Source organism: Rutilus rutilus, assembly GCF_951802725.1.
Source record: "Rutilus rutilus genome assembly, chromosome: 14".
NCBI classification, from domain to species: Eukaryota; Metazoa; Chordata; class Actinopteri; order Cypriniformes; family Leuciscidae; genus Rutilus; species Rutilus rutilus.
In genome coordinates, this window is record NC_140219.1 from 17,457,637 (window position 1) to 17,478,393 (window position 20,757).

Sequence of the window (20,757 nt, forward strand, 5' to 3'; positions counted from 1 at the left end):
TTCACAGCAATCCTCCATAGAGCTGTATTCTAGTGGTTAGCTACATGCAAATTTAGTCTTGGTGTTTGTGTGGGTTTGATCTGTGTTTCCTCCTCTTCTCGCACCATCATTCAATGACATCTCTCAATCTATTCTATAAGAACGCACCGATATTAAAATTCTGTCTGGCCGACCTTTTTTTTTTTTTTATTGCTGATATAAAAATACAATACTATTCTATACCATTTTGTCTAAATAAATACAAATAAAACACTAAAAACCAAAACAAATAACTTAGACAAATATAGGCATCATACTACTATAATATACACTATGACAAATTTAGATTTATTCTGAGATTTGAAAAAGATTACATTGAACAGCGATATTAGATATTTTTAAAGATTAACTTTAAGTGAATGCCACATGACAGCAAATGTAATCTAAATAGGGGTAATTACCATGCACAATTAAGTATATATTATCAACTGATACAAATTAATAAAAAAAACGTAATATTTAATTTAATATCTTAATTTAATATTGGTTAGTAGTATTATTTAAATACTATTACAGTATTTATTTATATTGTTTTATTTTTTGTAATGTCTTTTGTCATTTTTATAATTATATTTTTTTATTTCTATTTGACTTTATTTTCATTTAAGTTTTAGTTCAAGTTTTTCATATTTTATATATATATACATATATATGTGTATACATATGTGTATGTGTATATGTATATGTAGCTTAATTTCAATGAACAGAAAAGATTTTTAATGGTCTTTTAAAGATTTTTAAAGATTTTTAAAAGATTTTTAATGGTCTAATAAGTTTTAGTTAACAATAACAACACTACTATCTTTAAATGTTATCGTTTTTGCATTCTTTAATACTCTTTTATCATGTCTGATGATTAAATGCTGTCCATAAAGTCTATTTTATAATCTTCGTGTGTGTGTGTGTGTGTGTGTGTGTGTGTGTGTGTGTGTGTGTGTGTGTGTGTGTGTGATATTTTTTGTGTCTGGCTCTGTTTGTGATTGCAGCTCATGTTTGTTCTTGCGTGTGTTTGTTGTGTTAGGCGAGTTGTTCGGAGGACATGGGCCGCTGGCTGGGAGTCCTATTGGCAGAAACCGGCTCCTCTGCCGACCCCGAGTCCCTACATTATGACTATGTAGATGTGGAAACTATCGCCAACATCCGCACGGCTGCCCGTCACTCTTTCCTGTGAGTTAAGGGTTAATGTGGTGAGGGGTGGAGTTATAGATTGGGTTATCTTGTTGTTTTGACTACCTTAACTGTTCTTATTTCTTCTCCTGTTTCTTTAGATGGGCAACCTCCACAGATTCACGAACATATGATGAGGTCCCTTTTGAAGCCATAGAGGTTTGTGGTCGCACATAAGAAATTATTGAAGAAATTCCCAACACTCGTGTGCATGCATCATACACAAACATTAAGTGTAAACAACACTCATGAGTCGAGTCATTATCTGATTTTTTTTTTATCTTTTTTTTCTTTGTTTGAAGACAAGTCTTCTTTATATCCATGTGCCCTGACTGGTCTTTAATGAAAGATGAGAAGTGTGTGCTGACTCAGGGGTTAGAGCAGGTTCAGTCGTCATGGCCTCTGGCCTCCGAGTGGCTTGTTAAACCTGTGCTGAACCTTCAGACACCCGCACAGAAACATCAGTTCTCTCCATCTGTGCGTGCCTCAACTTGTGCGATCAGGGCTAAAAAAGTCATTTTTCTAAAATATCCTTATTTCAGGAGATTTTTTTAAATTGCATTTTTAAAAAAGCAACAAAAAAAAATCTCCCTCAGTTGTTTTTGTATCATTCTGTTTAAAATGTAATATTGCATTGTGCAATATTGTAATACTGCATCTCAAGCCAAACAGTAAAATTATGGGGGGAAAAAGAAAGAAATTATCCCATAATTTACTCAACCTCAAGCCATCCTAGGTGTTTATGACTTTCTTCTTTCAGCAGAACACAATTGGAGTTATATTAAATAATATCCTGGCTCTTCCCAGCTTTGTAATGGCATTGGATAGTGCCCTAGTTTTTGAAGCTCCAAAAAGCACATCCATCCATCATAAAAGTAATCTATACGACTCTAGAGGTTTAATAAATGCAAAGTGAAAAAAAAAAAAGTGAAGCATGGGTTTTTGTAAGAAAAATATCCATATTTAAAACTTTACAAACTATCCTGGCTTCTGGCAACGGCTGATCACGAGAGAGCCGAGTTCCGGCAGAAGGGTGACTTCTGATCCGACGTTGCTCCTCTTTTCTTATATCAAAATCCTCCTACTTTTTTTGTAATTAGAAGACTTCTAATTCGTAACCGCCATTTTGTTTTGCTCTATCCTCTTCGCTTCTGGGTTCATCAATTCTCATCTAAGCTTATGCTACGCCTACGTTATACATCCTACGGATACATTCTATGTCATAACTCCTATGTCATAAGTCCTACGTCATAAGTCCTACGTCATAAGTCCTACGTCATAAGTCCTACGTCATAAGTCCTACGTCATAAGTCCTACGTCATAAGTCCTACGTCATAAGACCTACGTCATAAGTCCTACGTCATAAGTCCAATGTTATACATCCTACGTCATACATCCTACGTCATACATCCTACGTCATACATCCTACGTCATACATCCTACGTCATAAGTCCTACGTTATAAGACCAATGTTATACATTCTACGTCATACATCCTATGTCATAAGTCTTACGTCCTACATCATAAGTCCTACGTCATACATCCTACGTCATACGTCCTACGTCATACATCCTACGTCATACGTCCTACGTCATACGTCCTACGTCATACGTCCTACATCCTACGTCATACATCCTACGTCATACATCCTACGTCATACATCCTACGTCATAAGTCCTACGTTATAAGACCAATGTTATACATCCTACGTCATACATCCTATGTCATAAGTCTTACGTCCTACGTCATACATCCTATGTCATACATTCCACGTCATACATCCTACGTCGTCATACATCCTACGTCATACATCCTATGTCATAAGTCTTACGTCCTACGTCATACATCCTATGTCATACATTCCACGTCATACATCCTACGTCGTCATACATCCTACGTCATACATCCTACGTCATACATCCTATGTCATAAGTCCTACGTTATAAGACCAATGTTATACATTCTACGTCATACATCCTAAGTCTTACGTCTTACGTCCTACATCATACATCCTACGTCATACATCCTACGTCATACATCCCATGTCATAATTCTTACATCCTACATCATAAGTCATACGTCATACGAGTCAGAGGTCATCCTCGACTCTCTCCTGAACACGCGTACGACCAAAAACCCATTGCTTCGCATCAGAATGTATTTATTAACCCACTGGAGTCGTATGGATTATTTTTATGATGGATGGATGCGCATAAACACAAAATTCTACCATTTATTTCACTTTATTTCCACAGTTTGTGGATTTTATTGCCATGTTTATTAAAACACAATTAGCATCAGCTATTCATTGTCAATCATCTGTTACACAATGGGTATATGAGGAACAGAAATGGCATTCATTTTGTGGATTGACCCATATGAATCAGCATGCAGTACAGTTGTTTATCTAGACAATATCTGACCTGGTACACTTTTTTTCTTCAGCAGGGACATGAGAGGTTGAGGGGAGGAGCGCAAACGAAGCGTCGTTCTTCTTTCTCCAGCAGTGACACAGGAAAGCCCAGTCCACAAATCACCCTAAAGCGCCACGGCTCCAGTGGGTCCCGTCACACTCTGCACTGTGCTGGTTGTGCTTATAACAAACACAGCTGTTAGATCCAGCATTCACTTTAACATAAAGAATAGATGGTTTTAAGTTTTTATTAGCAGCCTGCTGACTGCTTAACCTTATTTTGGCCATTTTGAAAAGTTCTCACGCTGTCACATCAAAAGCAGTCAGAATAATGTAACCTGAGCTTAAGACATTTTGGTTTGATCTACGGCTCTCTGCATTTTCACACTCATTCTCTCGTCACTAAGTGCTAAGAGCTTTGCCACCTTCCCGCAGACTTCTAGGGTCTGATCTTTGAACTTTACTTGACATTTCAGACGCAAATCAATACGGGAGGTATGGGAAAACGCGGGCACAGGAGGACGCACGCCGCTTCTTGAAAGAAAAAGAAGACCTGGAGACAGAAATAGACAGTATCAGAAGTGCACTAGTCTCACTGCGGAATAAGAAACGAGAGGCAAAGGAGAAAATGAAAGGTGCAACGGGTGAGAAAGAAATCTTTCCTGTCTGTTTTCTGCGATAATACAGAGGTACTATTCCACAATAGTTGGTTTGGTTTTACATAAAACTAAATTTGCGATATGGCTTTGTGCGACTATCAAATCGCAAATAAATTGAGACGGCCATAAATATTAGAATTGTAGATTTTAAAATAAAATAAAGATGAAAGACTGTGAAAAAGTATTATTATTACAATACTAATATTTCTTATTTTGTTTAATATTAGTAATAATAATTATTATTATTATTTTATAGTATTATTATTATTTGTTTTATTATTTTATAGTCATATTGATGTGTAATCACACTTTTTTTTTACCAAATTGTGCAGCACATACACACAAGAACAGCAAAATTGGTGCTCTTTAAAAATTTGCAGAGTTGATTCTAAAAAATAATAATTCACGATAATTTTGTGCAATTCCTACCACTACAGTTGTAGTGATTGTTTCCTCTTACTCAACTAGTGTCCTTATGTATATTTCCGCCAGAAAACATGTATGTAAATGTAATTATCTATTGTTGTGCAGATAAGCAGAGGTTGGCTTTAGAGGAGCGTGTCGTCCAGTTGGAGGACAGCTGTCGGGTGAAAGAGGGTGAGCGTGTGGATCTAGAGCTCAGGCTCACGCAGGTGAAGGAGAACCTGAAGAAATCTCTGGCTGGTGGAGAAATGGAGGCGCCTAGTACGCCTACAGAGCCTAAACCTACAAACAAGGTACTGGGCAAATATTAGAAAGAATAGTTTAATCAAAAGGATTGTCTGATGTTAAATATGCTTCCTTCTTTCCTCAAAGACTCAAAGGACGGAGACTCAGTATATTGAGTCGTTTCTCCCAGTCAACTGCGCCTCTGAAATGCGTAAGCGACCTCCCTCCATCTATGCATCCACAAAGGGGAATGTTATGCAGAAAGCCAAGGTAAACACATCAGTGGTCACAACATTATCCAGTGCAATGCATCAAAAGGCAGATAATGCAAACAGAACAGCTTGCTGCATCAATAGGGATCACATTAAAACATTTAGTCCATTTCTAATTAGTCAGTCTCTAATGAGTTTCATTGATCACTTTAGGGTCCTGCTATTAAGATCGTATATGTCGCAGAATAGGCCCGTATGTGTGAGTAACTTAGTCATTAATGCTTTGTTTTTAACCAGGAATGGGAATCTAAGAAGGGGACTTAAAAAAAACGCTGATCAGGAAGACTTCACGATTAATATGAGGACTTGCACCAACACAGACTGCTGTATATGCAACTCTATGGTGACTGCCACTTTTATAACTTTACAGTGGAGTTAGAATGACAAAGCACCAGCTATATTATAATAATATGCAGCCAAGTGATGTCCTCTTCATGTGTCTTGTGAAGTTCCATGTGACAAGCACAAAATGGCATCAGTGTTGAAGGATTGAGAGGGTATGATCAGTTGAAAGTGCAAGAAAGAGTTGTGGTTAAGTTGTAAAAGAAGCAGAGGATGGGGATGCATGAGACAATCCACTTTAAAAAGTCTTGAATTTTAAACTCTTTAATTTAAGAGGCATGGTAACTGATTTGTACAGTGTTTTTTTTTTTTTTTTACTCCCTTGCTCATACTTCTGGGGTAATCCCAGCTCTTAACCAAGTGGTGCTAATAACAGTGTATATTTGAAAATTGTATATATACTTAACATTCTTTTCTAGCTTCATAGTATCTAACTGTATCCCTCCCCCATTTATTTACCACTTTTTAATGTGAGTAACATTTGCACTTTAAATGTCTTTATACATGGAGATGGGAATATTCTTTTAATAAAGACAAAATGTATCTTTGCTCCTATGTCAGTTATTGACTTGCAATAGAATGATCAGCTGGGAACAAAAACTATAAGTGTTTTACTGCAATACTTTATACAAGCCAGCCAAAAGAAGAGAGAAGTGTCCTAGTTTCTAAGAACTGAACATTGAACAGCCACTCAAAATAAATAAATGCATATGTGGTAACACTTTACAATAAGGATTCATTGTTGTTTACACAAATACATTCAAAATCTAAATAATCAGTTAATATAAAATGTACTGAAACGAACACAAACATTTAGTTAACGAATAAATTTCTCATTCATTCATGTTAACAGACCTAATTGTAAAGTGTTAACACTAGTGTATAATATACTCCATATCCTGATATAGAGCACCTATTCAACTTGAATATGAAAAAAAAAAAAATTTAAAATGATAATCCAGGACTCCAATAAAAGCCATTGCAGAACCTGACATTTCCTTGTAAATAATTCACAAAAATAAATCACAGGTGGATTGTCAATTAATAAACGTTTAATGAATGAAATAACCCCTTTAGTGAGATCGTAACATTGGTGATCAAGAGAAAAAGCCCTCAGACAGTTTCAAAAAACAAAACCTTTAGAGTCAGATTAACAGATCCCTTTGAACATTCATTTTATAAAGTTTAATAACAGTTAAAAACAAACAATTCTGAAAGTACAACATTCACAATATAAAAAGAAAATTAAATAAAAAGAGAAAGTTTAGAAATCACACTCAAGGGGCAGGTCAACAGTCAGCTCGTTTATCGTCTGTAGGAAGGCCTCCATTTCATCAGCATATTCCACTGCTGCATTTGAGAAAATAAAGAATTAACAAGCTTAATTGGGCATAAAAACATTTTGCATTTAAAGTTTAAACTGCTTCAAAATATACTCATTACCACTGGGCATCTTTAAAGGTGAGAGTGGCAAACACGGATCCATAATAAGCTCTTCCACAGCAGGGGAAGCAGCTGGCCACGTCTGTTTAGCCAAACCAGCCAGAGAGAAACCACTGAGGAAGACTTCATCTGGAACACCGTAGGTCTCAAACTCTACACATTTAACACAGGACAGAATCATCAACAGCTGCCTGACACCAAGAGAGTTCAGTTCTAAAGCCATAAAGCAGCAGACAGGCTTACCGCTTGGATTGTACGGGAAGCACTTCTCAATCTCTGGCAACTCCTCACCAGGAGGCTGAGCAAGCACCTTACACTGATGAAACATGCATTTAATCAACCTACAAATGATTTCAATATAGTTGTCCATTTATGAAAGAAGCCTTCATAAATCTCAAGAACCAACCTTGGCTTCTGCAGGTTTGGTTTTCTCCTCTGCTTTATGAGAGGCTGCTGGGGTGGCAACAACCTTATTTAGGACTCCCAAAGCTTTTCGGGTGGATTGCAGAGGAGCTCCGAGACGCGTCTTTCCTGTCAGAGGTGTTCTCAAGCACTGATCTGAAAATTATACACGAGTAAATTTGACACTATTTATGGTTCTGGTACAAAATGCATTTTGGTGTCTGAGCATTGGTACTGACCTGGAGCTGAGTGCAGTCTGTTCGGGCGAGATTTGATGGATGGAGTGGTCAGTCTGCCGTTCTCCTGATCCAGGTAAATCATGGTGTCCATGTCTGTAGCTGCTAGCTTAGCACAGCGCTGACAGAGACAGGTTAAAGAAACACTGCAGCTTCAAGATTCAAACTACACTCACTTAACAGCAAGACAATCAAAACCAACTTGTTCGGTTGAAATAATGCCGTTTGTGATTTGTAACAAAACAGTTAATCTTGGGCAATTTCGTTTTATGTTGTATTATTAAAAGTGACACGCGGGTTTAATCAATGCATATCGCCAGTTGAACTAACCTTTAGTCTTTCTAAAATCTAAATCATACCAGTCGAAATTAAATACAACCTCTACCGAGACGGTGTCGAGTACGTTACCTACCTTTTATCTGTATTTATTCTTTTCCTCCGTACACGAGCAAAAATGTCGTTTGTTTTGGTTCCGAATTTCCCGGCTGAGTTTTAAAAGGCAACCAGCTTCCTCATTGGCTGATAGATTTTCCTCTTTGACCAGACGATGCTCTTAGTTTATTGCTTAAGAGCGACAGTGCCACCTAATGGCTTGACTGAGTAAATCAATGAAGTCTAGATGAACAGTGAAACGGTGGCGGTGTGGTGAAAAAGAGATCCCAGCGAAGTGATGAGTCCAGTTTAGGATTCTTAATGTAATCAATCAAACTTTAATTCATGTAATTAATCTTTTATTTGTATCCTGATTATTTATATAGTTTAAGTTAAAGAAATAGCATTTTTAGGTAGGCTATGTTTTGCGACATTGTTAATTGTTATTAAGCAATAAGGCAAGCATTTAATTGAAGCATGCCATGTCATAATTAACTCTTAAGCAGAATTATGCTTGTATCATATTTGTTATCGAAGGTTTTTATCGAAAAATATCGTAGATGGTGAAAAAAAACGTTATCTGGGTCATTCTACCAGAAACGTACATTATCTGTCCTTGAATTGTTACAGTGAATACAAAAGTATTTCATCCAAAAATTTCTAAAACTGGCTCATAGTTGATTTCTGTGAGTTGTTCTGTAAAGGAATATGTCATTTATTAGGTTCTCAGATATTTTTTTCTTTATTAAAAACACTTTTGAAAATTACAAATCCTGTCCATGTCCTTTCATAGTTTTGTTATGCTAGAAACTGTTATTTAGGGGAAAAAACTCCATCAATAACAAGTTTAAGCTGTTATCATTCACATCAACTGATCAAAAACATGAAATTATATATAAATTCTATTTTACAACTGTCCCCATGTTTTGGTCAGTCCTGTCACTTACATAAAACTCTATATAAAATGTGTGAAATACGCCTTTAAGGGTATCACTCAGAGGAAGTGACATCATTTGACCCAGGTGAAGCTGACATTGATCAAGGGTGAATTCTGTCATTGAATTGTATGATTTTAAGCTTGTTTTTGTATGTTTTTTTTTTAGGAAGACGAGCTAAAGGGTCAGGCTCTGTCACGGTAAAACATTCCAGAAAATAATGAAAATGTTTTAAATCCAAAACATGTCTAAAAAGGTTACTGAAATTCCTTGCTTGCATGTTAACAGTTTTTATGCTAGCATGCTAGCAGGCTGAGTAATGGCAGTTTAAAATGGCCAACAGTCAGGCCGTGTCACATTCCTGTGTGACACGCCCTTACAAATTAATGTTATTCTTCTTCTCTTTTTTTTACATTTATTGCATATATTATGTTTTTAACGCATGCAATAGTAAAATGAAGGCCCAGGTGCTTGATTGTTATACAACTGTGGCCATGGAAGTGATTGGAACACCTGAATTCAATTATTTGGAGGGCTGTCCCAATACTTTTGGCAATATTGTGTATGTCCTTGGCTGAATTTTACCATAGTCTAATATTACATTAACTTTAAAATTATAATAATAATTTAAAAAAGAAATGCCAATCAAAACTTAAAGAACACAAAACATAACTTTTTCTGCAATCATTTCGGATAGCTGTAGCCTATGCTATGCTACTATCTAAGCTAACTAAAAAAACTTTAATTTCACAATCTATAGCTTTGGTTATATACTAGTATATGAAACATATAAGTTACATTGTTTGTTTGAATTGTAAGTTTGAATTGTGCTCTAGAAATATTCCAGAATCGTACATATTTTTGATATATTTCACCTTAAAAAGTTTATTTTTTTAATTAAAACTTTATTTCCAGATTTTAATTTCAGTTTTACAATATGGAATCAAACTGGACCCCGCTGTACATACATGCATATATTGACAGGCCTATTGGTTTTACTTATTGGCATTTAATATGCTCATTCATTGCTTATGAAGATTACAACATCCCTACAGCGCATTACATTTACCTAGCAAAGCAAGAAGACGAAAAAAACAGGTAAAGCATTGAAACCTAATAAATCAGCAATGTAAAGGCAATTGCTTAAAGGGGTCCTATTATGCCCTTTTTACGAAGTCTTGATTTTGTTTTTGGGGTGCCGTGTACTAGAATATGCTTTCATGCTTGAATGTTCAAAAAACGCATTATTTTTCACATAGGCTATTTTACATTATTACAGCACCTCTCTCCCCAGTCTGGCTTGAACACGCCGATTTTGATGAAGCCCTTCCTTCCGAAATACGAAATGTGCTGTGATTGGTTAGCTGACCAAGTGTGTTCTGATTGACAGCACTTAGTGTGTGTTTGGGAAATGTCCCGCCCCTCCATAACTGCGAGTTCTTCTCTAGTGTAAATATTGAGGATGGCGTCAATTTCAAACCAATTCAAGCCCGATTCAGACCCTGACAATGTTAACGAACATGCAGAACGGATTTCATGCGCACACTTTGCAAGCACGGGTTTCACAGGACGTTTCAGAGTGGTATATTTTTTCTATTATGTGATTTGTATTTTCTTATACATTATAGATAGGATGTTATCCACCATTTAATCGTGATATTTGTCGGAAAACTAAGATTAAAAAAACAGTAACTGATCACAAAATTTACCTAAGGAGCGGTGAACCGTCTTACAAAAAAACAAGCCGTTCTCCATAAACTGTGCAGCGCACAGATAATCGTTGGGGTTATAATGTTCAGGAACAGTGTTTCAAGTAAGTTTGTCAGCCTTAGGAAGGAAACGGAAAAAACAATGTCTCTTTGGCATTCTGTAGTGACAACACTGTCTTCTCTAATGCAGCTCAGCCAGGCCTCGTCCCCTTTTTTGCATATTCCGTGGGCGGGGATTATTTAAATGAGTAACATGAGAACATTATGACTTCATAAGATCCGGAAAAATCGTGTTGTAGTCCAAACGAGCCATTCGTTGTAGTTCTTGTAAAGGGGATTCTGTTAAATAAAAGATCTCCCTTTGGAGTGGACTTTGAGCTTTGTAACCTTGCAGATCTTTTTTATGCTCAAACAGCAACATACACATTAACTAAAGTTGTAAAAGTGGGGATGAAATCATAATAGGACCCCTTTAAGAAATAAGACTGGATACTACAACATCCTTCTTGGCGTCCTATTGCTGATGTGTCCCTATTGTGATTTATGTTTGTTCATGTAATCTTAATTTTCACTGTTGCGTAGAAACACTTGCAGTGCAATTTCAAGCTTCAATGCAACAGTGAACCATGCAGTCCAGCTCAGTGTGATAGGGCACTATTCAACCTGGAAATGATGGGTAGTCAGCAGTCTTTTCACTTTTTCAGTCATTTGAGTAATACTTTGTTTATGGAGATAGGAGGTAGAGTTTTCAGTCCGTTAGAATAAAAGGTAATAGAGCCAGTAGAAGATATTGACGAGGAGAAATGCCATAGGGAACAGTGTCCTTGAGTGTCTGTCGATGTTGTGAGGATTCTCGACACTCATCATGGATGCTGCTCGGTGAGACATTTGCTTTACAGAGGATAAACCGCACCCCTTCTCTTGTTTCTTGTCCACTGCCTCATCCCCTTCACATGCCACAGATTGCTCTGGCATCTCCTGCTGAGTGGAGTCTTGCGTCTGCATCTTTTTTGGTGACATTGAATTGACCAAGTGAGTCGTACCATTTGACTCCTCGAATTCTTTGAGTAGTTCCTATGAAAAGTTAGTTTAAAAAGGTAATTAATTAGTTGTAAAAAAAAAAAAAGTCATATTTAAACACTATCCACAGGTTTCTCACCCTTTGCACATCTACAATGGTCTGGTGCTGCATGGTGCAGAAATGAGCGCAGGCATATTCCAGCAGAGCACCAAAGATGAAGGTGAAACAGATGCCGAGATAGACGTCGATAGCCTTAATGAAGCAGTTGGCGTTAGGAAGTGAGGTCCTGGCACCCATCATTAGTGTGGTCATGGTAAGAACAGTGGTCACCCCTGTCAAATAAATGGATTTGATAGAGAATATTTCGTTTATTTGATCTAGAAATGTTTTATAGAACATGTTTGCTAGAGTAATAAACTCATGGAATCACTGGCCGATGCAGGTGCGAGCTGGTACGGAGGACTGACTGATCCAGAAAGACACCCATGACAGAACCACCAGCAAGGTTGAGGGCACATACGTCTCCAGAATAAAGAACAGCACATTTCTGCGCAAAGCGAAGTGGAGCACTAGCTTCGGGTAAAAACCTGCAAGAGATCCAGAATACTGTTCAGGTGATTCATACACTGTACAAATTTTGTGGAATTCTTACAGAAAAATACTATAAAAATAGTATGTTGGTTATTGGTAAAATAGTTTTGTTTCGGCTTATTTTTGTTCTCCGTAATATACATGAGGGTGTTTTGTGTTACATTTTCTGTTATTTAGTGAATGTTTTGTTGCTTTCTGTTTATCATGTTGATTTTCAGTACATTTTAAAAGAATAGTTCACCCAAAAATTACAATTCTGTCATCATTTACTCACCCTCAAGTCGTTCCAAACATTGGAATTTATTTCTTCTGCTGAACACAAAATAATTATTTGAAGAATGTCTGTAACCAAACAGGCCCAAGGCCCCATTGACTTCCATAGCATGGAAAAAAAAATACTCAATGGGTCCCAAAAGTCAACAACTTGAGAGTAAGTAAATTATGAAAATTTTCGTTTTTGGGTGAAATATCGCTTTAAGGTAAAAAGCAGGTAGTTCTTGTAGACTGGTAATATTAATTTTTGTATCATTATATTGGAAATAGTTTTAAGGTGTAAAACATAAGCACCAATATGCCATATTGTGATACCTGAAAACATTGTATGGTGCATTTCTGGCATTTACTAGATTGTTTTTTACAGTGTAGACAGTTTATAGCAGCACTAGTAAGTTTGATTACTTAGGAATGTACTAATTAAATGTACAGTGGTACCAAAAAGTATTATACATTTTAGTCCATTGAATATCAAAATATCAAACCAAGTGGCATCTGCAGACAAAATATTATATCCTTTTTCTGTATCATTTGAAACCTAAAACCTCTTTTTGTGCAATATTTTGCTTGAAATATGTGCTTTTGCTGTTTTCTTTGGAGAAAATTTTTTATAAAAAAAGCCATTTGGATGATCTTTTGTTATCTAATGCAATGTCATTCATGTATCTTTAAGTCAGGCTTTAAGTGTCCAAATTCTTTTTTTTGGGACACTGTAAACCATGATTGCGCTGTAAGCCGCTTAGGAAAAAGACGTCTGCTAAAAGACTGGCTGACTGGTACTTTTCAGTCAAATAAAATGTAAAAGTGGCCAAGATATTCATAATGAAATTAGATGTTTATACCTGTTTCATACACAGCTTCAGATACGGTCGTGTAGTGGCTCTCTACACTGTACTGGGCCAGACGCAGTGTATCTAACCCCTTCACTGAGTCATTCCCTCGGGTCCAGTAAAACACCACATCCTGTAAATTATAGCCCCCTGAACATGCATGCACACACATTCAGGTTTAAGGGTTTGCACAGCCTGCTGTTGAATAATCAATAAAATAACATAAGTAGAAGTAATTTACATCTAATTGTTTAGAGTGAAAACACTTACAGCTTTCTAATTGCAAAGTACACTCTTGTCTATCCATAGGATACTTGGTGAGGTCCATGTTGCAGGCGATGGTTGCTGTTATGCTGTGGAGAAAGAGAAAAGGAGGAATATTGATTGAACCATTTCAGTAGGAAGGTTCCCCAGACACACATACAGCTGCCTGGCGCAGCTGTTCAGCCTTGGGTAAGAAGTTGTAAATTCAGATTCAGTGTTTACCGGAGAGCATAGAGCACAGTGCCATTGCTGAAGATGCGGATCAGGCGGTTCTCCACAGTGACATCATGGAGGAAGGAACGCTTAGAATCAGGGATGAACGTATCGGGGATCCACAGCAAAGAAACCAGCCTTCCATCCAGACTCAGACTTTCATTTCCAGGGAATATCAGTCGGGAATCTTGCCATCGTTGTCTTAGGAAAATAGTGGCTGTGTAGTCCTATCAGTATGTGAACAGAACAGAATCCCATTAGTCTTCAAGAAAGTTTACAGGTGAGGTTATAAACATGAATAGTACCATGTTAATCTCAGAGATGGCATCAATGCTGGCAATATCCAAACTCATTCCAATTTCAACAGGCCCATCTGTGGGAACAAAGAAATGTGTTTGTATTATCCATGTTTTAATTCTCAATCTATATTTAATCAACTGCAGCTGGCCCTCACGGTTAAAGTTTGGCCTTAGGTATCGATTGTAGCCTTTCATCAGCTTCTGTATGGTGGGCTGCAGTTGTGAATCATTCCACTCGCCATACTGATTCCCATAGAATCCTCTTTCACTGGGAGACAGGGAAAAATGTTAATAATGTGGATGGCCCATGCTCTCAGTCTCGATGTGTCAGATGTTTATCTCTTTACTCACCCGTTTGTAATCAACAGAAATAGGCTCGCCCAGAACATAAGATAGATCAGCATTCTGTGATAATGTGATACGGATGAGAAGTGGCTGTGAAGAGGATTTAAGAAAAAAGTTTTGTTAAAATCATCTCTATCAAGAACGGATTATGACCAGTCACTCTGGCCCTCTCTTTTCACCCCACACACTGTTTTCTCCAGGGATTATACAAATTAGAGAATAAGATCGTTTAATTGCGTCTTTGTATTCCACTTTTGCTTCTTTGCTACACGAGATTTTATATTAAAATTATATTATCAGCTTTAGCTTTTCATCCAGTTTACCAAGTGGATAATACATACAACTCAGATTGATGCAAGTCTGCAAGGGTTCCTATTGTTTTTGACAAATGAGTCATCATTTATTCAGGACATTTTCAGTCATTTATTTATTTATTAAAGAGGTCCTTGATTATGATTTCACTTTTTAAACTTTAGTTAGTGTGTAATGTTGCTGTTTGAGCATAAACAACATCTGCAAAGTTACAGTACGACGCCCAAAGTTCAATGCAAAGGGAGTTATTTTCTTTTACAGAAACCGATTTTTAAGGACTACAACAAACGGCTGCTATGGACTACAATAAGCCTTTTTCCCGGGTTGGTGACATCACGAACCCTAAAGTTGAGTAGCCCCGCCCACTGATTAGAGCACGACAAGTAGTAGTATAACAGACGTCACGTGACGCTAAGCGATTACATGCCTTTGAAGAGTGCAAAATGTGCAGTGCCAGGTTGTGGAAAACACAGTAGCTGCATTGGATTTGCAGAGAGCCTGAAATAAAAAAAACTATGCTGTGCCTTCTAGCCTGTTGGATCCGACAAGAACGGCGAATCACACTTCTGTATGTGAGTAAAAAAGTTATAATGTGTATAATCGCTGCATTCATGCATTCAACATGTCTGTGATCGGCTACAATGCTCATCCACTGCAACCTTTCATGCCACGATCTAAATATGATGCTAGATCTAAATATAATGCTATAATCATTAGTAAACCTCGAGAACTGTAATAGTAAAACCGTGCTAATAGTTTTCGAGAGAATTCCACATGTAATACTTATTAGCTATTTCATTTGCAATGATGTTAGCCAATCACAGCAGTGGGCGTTTACACTGAAGTCTCACAGCAGACACGCCCCTTAAAACAGAGCATTCAAATCAGATGGCTAAAATCAGGGTAGGAAAAATGCCTTTAATTTCTAATTTATGACAATTTTTGATGTAAAAATCATACTGACATTATAAGTGCACCCCAGAAAACACTATAAAATAATAAAATAATGCAGTTCATGACCCCTTGAAAATAACTCAACAGCAGTTTGCTGATGATTCAAACATTTCTTTGAGGAAAAACATATTCAATGTAGAATGTTTTATGAATTTTTTAAACATGCCAGGGAAATTCCAGATATTCATTAATTGTGGGAACCCTGTCTGCAATATATTTCTGCATTATTCATTAATACAATAGTCTATTTACTATTAATGGTATATTAATAAATTGTTGGATATAATTAAAATTAGTTAATTGAACACATCCAAGCACTGTTTGTCCACCAATATTATTTTCAATTATAATTTGCATTACATTGTTTTCTGGTGTCTCTCAGCTCGAGGTCCCAGGACACTGGTCCTGTTTACCCTCATAAGTACCCATCAATCATGTTAACTTAAATGTCCCGGAACCTTAGCACAAGATGGCAGCAGTCCTCTGCCCGCACTCAATTGCTCCACCAACAACCTGTACTATTTTATTTAATGCACAACCTCCCAGTCACTATTTCTCTTTACTTTAAGCTTATGAAGCTGATTGTCTTGCCTCAAAACACACCAGCAATAACCACTGCAGTTATTGTCATGGGACCTGAACAAGAAGCAGTCCATAATAAAAGGCTCTGGACCATTTTACCACAGATCAGCCCCCATCAACCATTTCTCTCACTCTCTTTCTCTCCGTTTCTTTTATTCTAAGTCTCTCTCTCTCTCTCTCTCTCTCTCCCTCTCTCTCTTTTTTTCAATGGATTCTTTTAGATTAGAGCAATCTTTCAAAATGTCAGTGCACGTCTATTACTAAATGAGTCACATAAAATAGACCTTTTGCGCCCAGTGTGACAGAGTACAAATCTCAAGATTACCATGTTTTAACAATTCCGCATGTATATTTTTTTCCAGCTTATTCACTATTGCATTCATTTAAAATCACATATGACCTGCCAGATGCAAAAACTATCAAATATATTCTTCAGAATGTAAACAGTATTCCATCTTCTTTGGCATGCCACTCATCTCATCACTCCCACTACATATTCTTTCTTTTTCCCATCTTCAATTATTCCTCTCCTCTTCCACCTCATCCCTCCATCCATCAGCTGTCCCCATCCACTCTCTGTCATGCTGCATGAAAATCACAATGACAGCAGTTACCTGTGGAGATCTGAGATGCAAATTATTGTGACTTTACCCTTCACTCTTCTTCTTGGTCTCTTTCTCTGTTGGTGTACCTGTAAAATTGATTCAGGTTGATAAAGATGTTTCCAATCCTTAAATGAATGTTTTCTTTTATCTTGGGTCTATGTCTTCTTTTAAATATCTTATTGTTTCTTGGTCTCTCAGCAAGCGGTGTGTCTCCGTCCAAGCATGGCTTCCCTCACACTCGTCACTTGAATGGCTCTGAGAATATTCTCTCTCTCTGCCTCCACCATTTCCCCAACCTCCCCCTAGTATCGCTCTCTCTCTCTCTCTCTCTCTTTCTCTCTCTCACTCTCATATACATGTGCACAGCTGTGTCAGATGCCTGTGATAGCACCTGTCGTTTTTTAGATGAGTCTCATTGCTTGGCTCCCTATAAATCAATGTCTTTAACAATGTCATGTGTCTTGCGACATGCTGCATTCTTCCAATCGCTCTCTCTATCTCTCACTCAACTGCCTCCATTAGAGTTTCAATCACAATGCTGATTTCTCCTCGGTCCTTGTTGCAAATTCACATCACATTTCACATCTGTGTCTTTCATCTCTTTTGTTTCCTGTTGCCACACCTGTTACTTTTGAAGTTCCTGTGAAACGATCTATGTCATTTTATTTCCTTATTTCTCATATCTATCTATCTCTTGTCATGCTGTTTTCTCTCCATATTTTCATCTTGCTTATACATTCTTTTGAAATCCCTTTGGAGAGAGTGTTTATTGTTTCAACGCATTTTTTACGCATTTTTTTTATTGCCAAACCATCCTTTGGCTTAACATAATTTTTGCTATATATGGGATCTTTTGATTGAGAAATAAATTAAGGTACTGTCTATTTACACTTAGTGCAAATGGCATGTTGACAAAGGCTATTCTCACTAACTCCGCCCACTACTTTCAGATATTTTACCTTTAGAGCAAATAGCATATTACTTTTATTTAAACTCTGTGTGAATAGCATCTATCACTGTTTGCATTTACTATAATGCTTTTTGTTGCTATTTATATTTGGCACAAAAAGTATTTACACTCAGTGTTAATAGAAAAAACTATGATTTATATAGTATAACTGAGAAGTATGAATGTAATCTAGACGTATTACATTTGTTATGTTGTCATTGTCATGCGTCGGTTGCGTCGCCTCACTGCCATTCACAAATCATCTCTCATGACCTCATGGGATAGTAAAGAGTCCATTGGATAAACACTGCAGAATCTCGCCGGAGATAATATGTCATCCATGTAGTTTTTGCCTACTATTTTTTGAATGTAATGAATTCAGACACACTACTCGTTTACTCGTTTTACACCTACTATATATAGGGAAGTAGACATATTCAGATGCAGCCATGGGCCTTCATTCAATTCCATAGAAACCTATTTTTGCACAAAAAGAGTGCAAAAAATTCAAAAGCATAAATTTAAAATTAAATCGATTCCAACTGTGCCTGGGTATGACTTCATTATTTAGCACTATGAGCAAATTTGAACCTTTGTAAATAACAAACCTTGAGTTACTTTTCAAGCAACAGATCAATTTGACAGCACAGCAGTCTTTTTTTTTTTTCTTATGTGCGACCATTAAAGTCATATCCCTTTTTGTTAGGCATTCTTCCATTTATATTTTTGTCAGATGGAAAGCTGCTGGAAAGGGACAGTGGACCTGCTTTAATAATCCCCCTGCGGATTGACCGGCTCGCCATGATTAAAGCGGACTCCTCTCGGCATCCTCAGGCTCTAAGCCCACACAACATTGTCAACAGAGGCGCTGGATTCAAACCGAAGGCTAAATGAATGTTTGACAGCACAGAGACACACAGGTTACGCATCAGTAAGCCCAATTATATAACCTCTGCTCTCTACCTCCAAGGAAGCCTTGTTTCCTTCTTGGATTAATGTTTATCTTCTGGTGCTAATCAGATGTTTTCTGAAAAAGGAAACTTTCTCAAATGACGCCTCCACAGCTCAGGAACCGACACTGCCGGTGATGCTGTTGTTTACGTGAGACCTGTACAAAAAGCTCCCAGGCTTTGCTAGCTTATTTGCAAGGATAATAGCGCTCAGCTGTGAACGAGAGGCACCAGGTGTGTCCTAGATGAAGGAACGGCCTGTGTCATCCTCCCCATTAGACCTGCAAACATCAAGATAGCAGTGGTGGACTATTGAGTTCCAGCAGAAGAACTTAAGAACAGCCTGTTGTCTGAGCCAGTGACTTATGCCTGGATCGATCCTAGAGCCTGAGAGGTTTATGGTTGAAAATCAGATGACCGCCACCAATCACCTCAGCACATGAATAGCTATTTCCTCTCATCTTGGTTCACAATCCAGTTGACAGATTATCAACATGCCTACTTCCTTCTCTCCTCCTCCACCACTCCGTTCAGGCTCTCTTTAATTCACGTTACCTTAATCTGTCCTCTTTCCATTTTTGTGAAGACCGTCACATGCTACCCCGTCTAGTAATGGTCTCCTCTTCATGCACTTTCGTAGATCACTCAGACAGTTTTATAATTACAGAGACACATGACAGTACAGCTCATACATGAGAGTGAAGATTGAAAAGACTTCCTACATGCTTCATGACCTCATTTGTCATCACATGACTTGCATTCATTCAGATAAATCCACCAGCCTGCCATTTACATGACGATTACTATCCATGATTTTCATATCCTGTCCTACACTGTTAAAATAAAGACTCCAATAAGACCCAAAATAAGTTTTTTTTACAGCCTGATGTCACAGAAGAATCTTTTTAAAGGATTAGTTCACCCATGAAAATTCTGTCATTATTTACTCACCCTCATGTCGTTCCAAATCTGTTTGCATTACTTCCGATATTTTGAAGAACATTGTGAACCAAACAACATTGGAGCCCATTAACTTTCACTGTCGACATAAAACACTGAGATTTATGTAAGATTTATATAAATGACAACATAATTGAAGTTCCACAAATAACTTTTTATATACTAGTTCTTTGGAAAATCAACTACAGCATGTAATCATGCTTTTTAAAGAACCATGAAACCAATATTCCGATCTTAAGAACCTAAGACCCTAATCTTCAAAAAACCTTTGATAAGCAGCCAGATCAAGTAGGCTATACAGTGGGAAATGATTCTTAAGAAGCCTGCAAAATAACCTTTATATTAACCGTGTAGCTTTCTTTATACTTTTTAATTTAAAAGGCATTAAATTCTCACTCACTCATGCACGCACATTTTGCTGTACTCACCTTTTTTGCTTTCTTAGTTCAGTCTTGAGTCCGATTGTGAACGGTGTGCTGGTTGTGAGGATGTGCAGATTATGTGCCTGTCTCCTTTCTTCTCTCTCTCTCTCTCTCTCTCTCTCTCTCTCTCTCTCTCTCTCTCTCTCTCTCTCTCTCTCTCTCTATTTTTTATTACTCTGTCTCACACTGTCACTCTCATTTACTCTCTCACGGGCAGGACATACTCTAATGTTCGGTTTTCAGCAAGGAAAGACAGTGTTCCTTGTCGGCATGCCAACCATAGGGATGATGTAGATGAGTACATGGCATTAGCACGATTTGGTATAAACCAGACTCGTCCCTAAGGGATTTATAGGATATTTCTTATATTAAAACCTGTCAGATCATCAGCCGCATGACACAATTTTCTGACCTCATTAAATAAATTAAAATTATATTATATTTTTTTGATCTGCAGTATTTCGAAGGAAAAAAATGAACAAAATATGATATTCTAGACTAGAGGTTAGGATAATCCGCTTACATCCACTGGAATTGTGTAAGAACAGAC

At 37.3% G+C, this 20,757-nt stretch overlaps 3 protein-coding genes across 8 annotated transcripts in view; 1 reads left to right on the forward strand and 2 right to left on the reverse strand.

Moving 5' to 3' along the window:
• afap1l1a (actin filament associated protein 1-like 1a) overlaps positions 1-6,465 on the forward strand; it is a 32,127-nt gene extending 25,662 nt beyond the window's left edge. For 2 of the 3 annotated variants that reach the window (XM_084430421.1, XM_084430422.1), the window contains exons 13-19: positions 1,061-1,206; positions 1,308-1,365; positions 3,652-3,763; positions 4,096-4,263; positions 4,810-4,994; positions 5,074-5,196; positions 5,436-6,465. In XM_084430421.1, coding sequence (XP_084286547.1) covers positions 1,061-1,206; positions 1,308-1,365; positions 3,652-3,763; positions 4,096-4,263; positions 4,810-4,994; positions 5,074-5,196; positions 5,436-5,462 — 819 coding nt within the window. In that variant the 3' untranslated portion in view covers positions 5,463-6,465. The remainder of the gene's footprint in view (positions 1-1,060; positions 1,207-1,307; positions 1,366-3,651; positions 3,764-4,095; positions 4,264-4,809; positions 4,995-5,073; positions 5,197-5,435) is intronic. The other variant, XM_084430423.1, reaches the window with a different exon arrangement.
• A 109-nt stretch (positions 6,466-6,574) lies between these two features.
• On the reverse strand, positions 6,575-8,147 carry pttg1 (PTTG1 regulator of sister chromatid separation, securin). 4 transcript variants are annotated; one of them, XM_084430424.1, is made up of 6 exons: positions 8,034-8,147; positions 7,625-7,742; positions 7,390-7,541; positions 7,227-7,299; positions 6,984-7,136; positions 6,575-6,890 (listed from the first exon to the last, which is right to left on the reverse strand). In XM_084430424.1, exons 2-6 carry the CDS (start codon positions 7,713-7,715, stop codon positions 6,805-6,807), a joined length of 555 nt encoding a protein of 184 aa, XP_084286550.1. In that variant the 5' UTR covers positions 7,716-7,742; positions 8,034-8,147; the 3' UTR covers positions 6,575-6,804. The 4 variants fall into 4 exon arrangements, with proteins under 4 accessions (XP_084286550.1, XP_084286553.1, XP_084286551.1 ...); XM_084430427.1 differs by having other exon boundaries at positions 7,625-7,723; positions 8,034-8,141; XM_084430425.1 differs by having other exon boundaries at positions 7,625-7,730; positions 8,034-8,132.
• Positions 8,148-10,120: 1,973 nt separating this feature from the next.
• On the reverse strand, positions 10,121-20,271 carry gabrp (gamma-aminobutyric acid type A receptor subunit pi). Its single transcript, XM_084431108.1, has 10 exons — positions 20,214-20,271; positions 14,480-14,563; positions 14,284-14,396; positions 14,135-14,202; positions 13,839-14,056; positions 13,623-13,705; positions 13,365-13,502; positions 12,093-12,245; positions 11,797-11,990; positions 10,121-11,711 (listed from the first exon to the last, which is right to left on the reverse strand). Exons 2-10 carry the CDS (start codon positions 14,530-14,532, stop codon positions 11,394-11,396), a joined length of 1,338 nt encoding a protein of 445 aa, XP_084287234.1. The 5' UTR covers positions 14,533-14,563; positions 20,214-20,271; the 3' UTR covers positions 10,121-11,393.
• Positions 20,272-20,757: the final 486 nt, after the last annotated feature.

What these genes read in the sequence shown, in the direction of transcription:
- pttg1 (XM_084430424.1), bottom strand. Translation starts at nt 7,715, where the DNA reads ATGGACACCATGATTTACCTGGATCAGGAGAACGGCAGACTGACCACT. An exon ending in CCAAACCTGCAGAAGCCAAG is followed by an intron (nt 7,300 to 7,389) that starts GTTGGTTCTTGA and finishes ATGTTTCATCAG; the next exon opens with TGTAAGGTGCTTGCTCAGCC. An exon ending in CTTCCCGTACAATCCAAGCG is followed by an intron (nt 7,137 to 7,226) that starts GTAAGCCTGTCT and finishes TTAAATGTGTAG; the next exon opens with AGTTTGAGACCTACGGTGTT.
- gabrp (XM_084431108.1), bottom strand. Translation starts at nt 14,532, where the DNA reads ATGCTGATCTATCTTATGTTCTGGGCGAGCCTATTTCTGTTGATTACA. An exon ending in TTTCTGTTGATTACAAACGG is followed by an intron (nt 14,397 to 14,479) that starts GTGAGTAAAGAG and finishes CCTGTCTCCCAG; the next exon opens with TGAAAGAGGATTCTATGGGA. An exon ending in ACTGTGCTCTATGCTCTCCG is followed by an intron (nt 13,706 to 13,838) that starts GTAAACACTGAA and finishes CTTTCTCCACAG; the next exon opens with CATAACAGCAACCATCGCCT.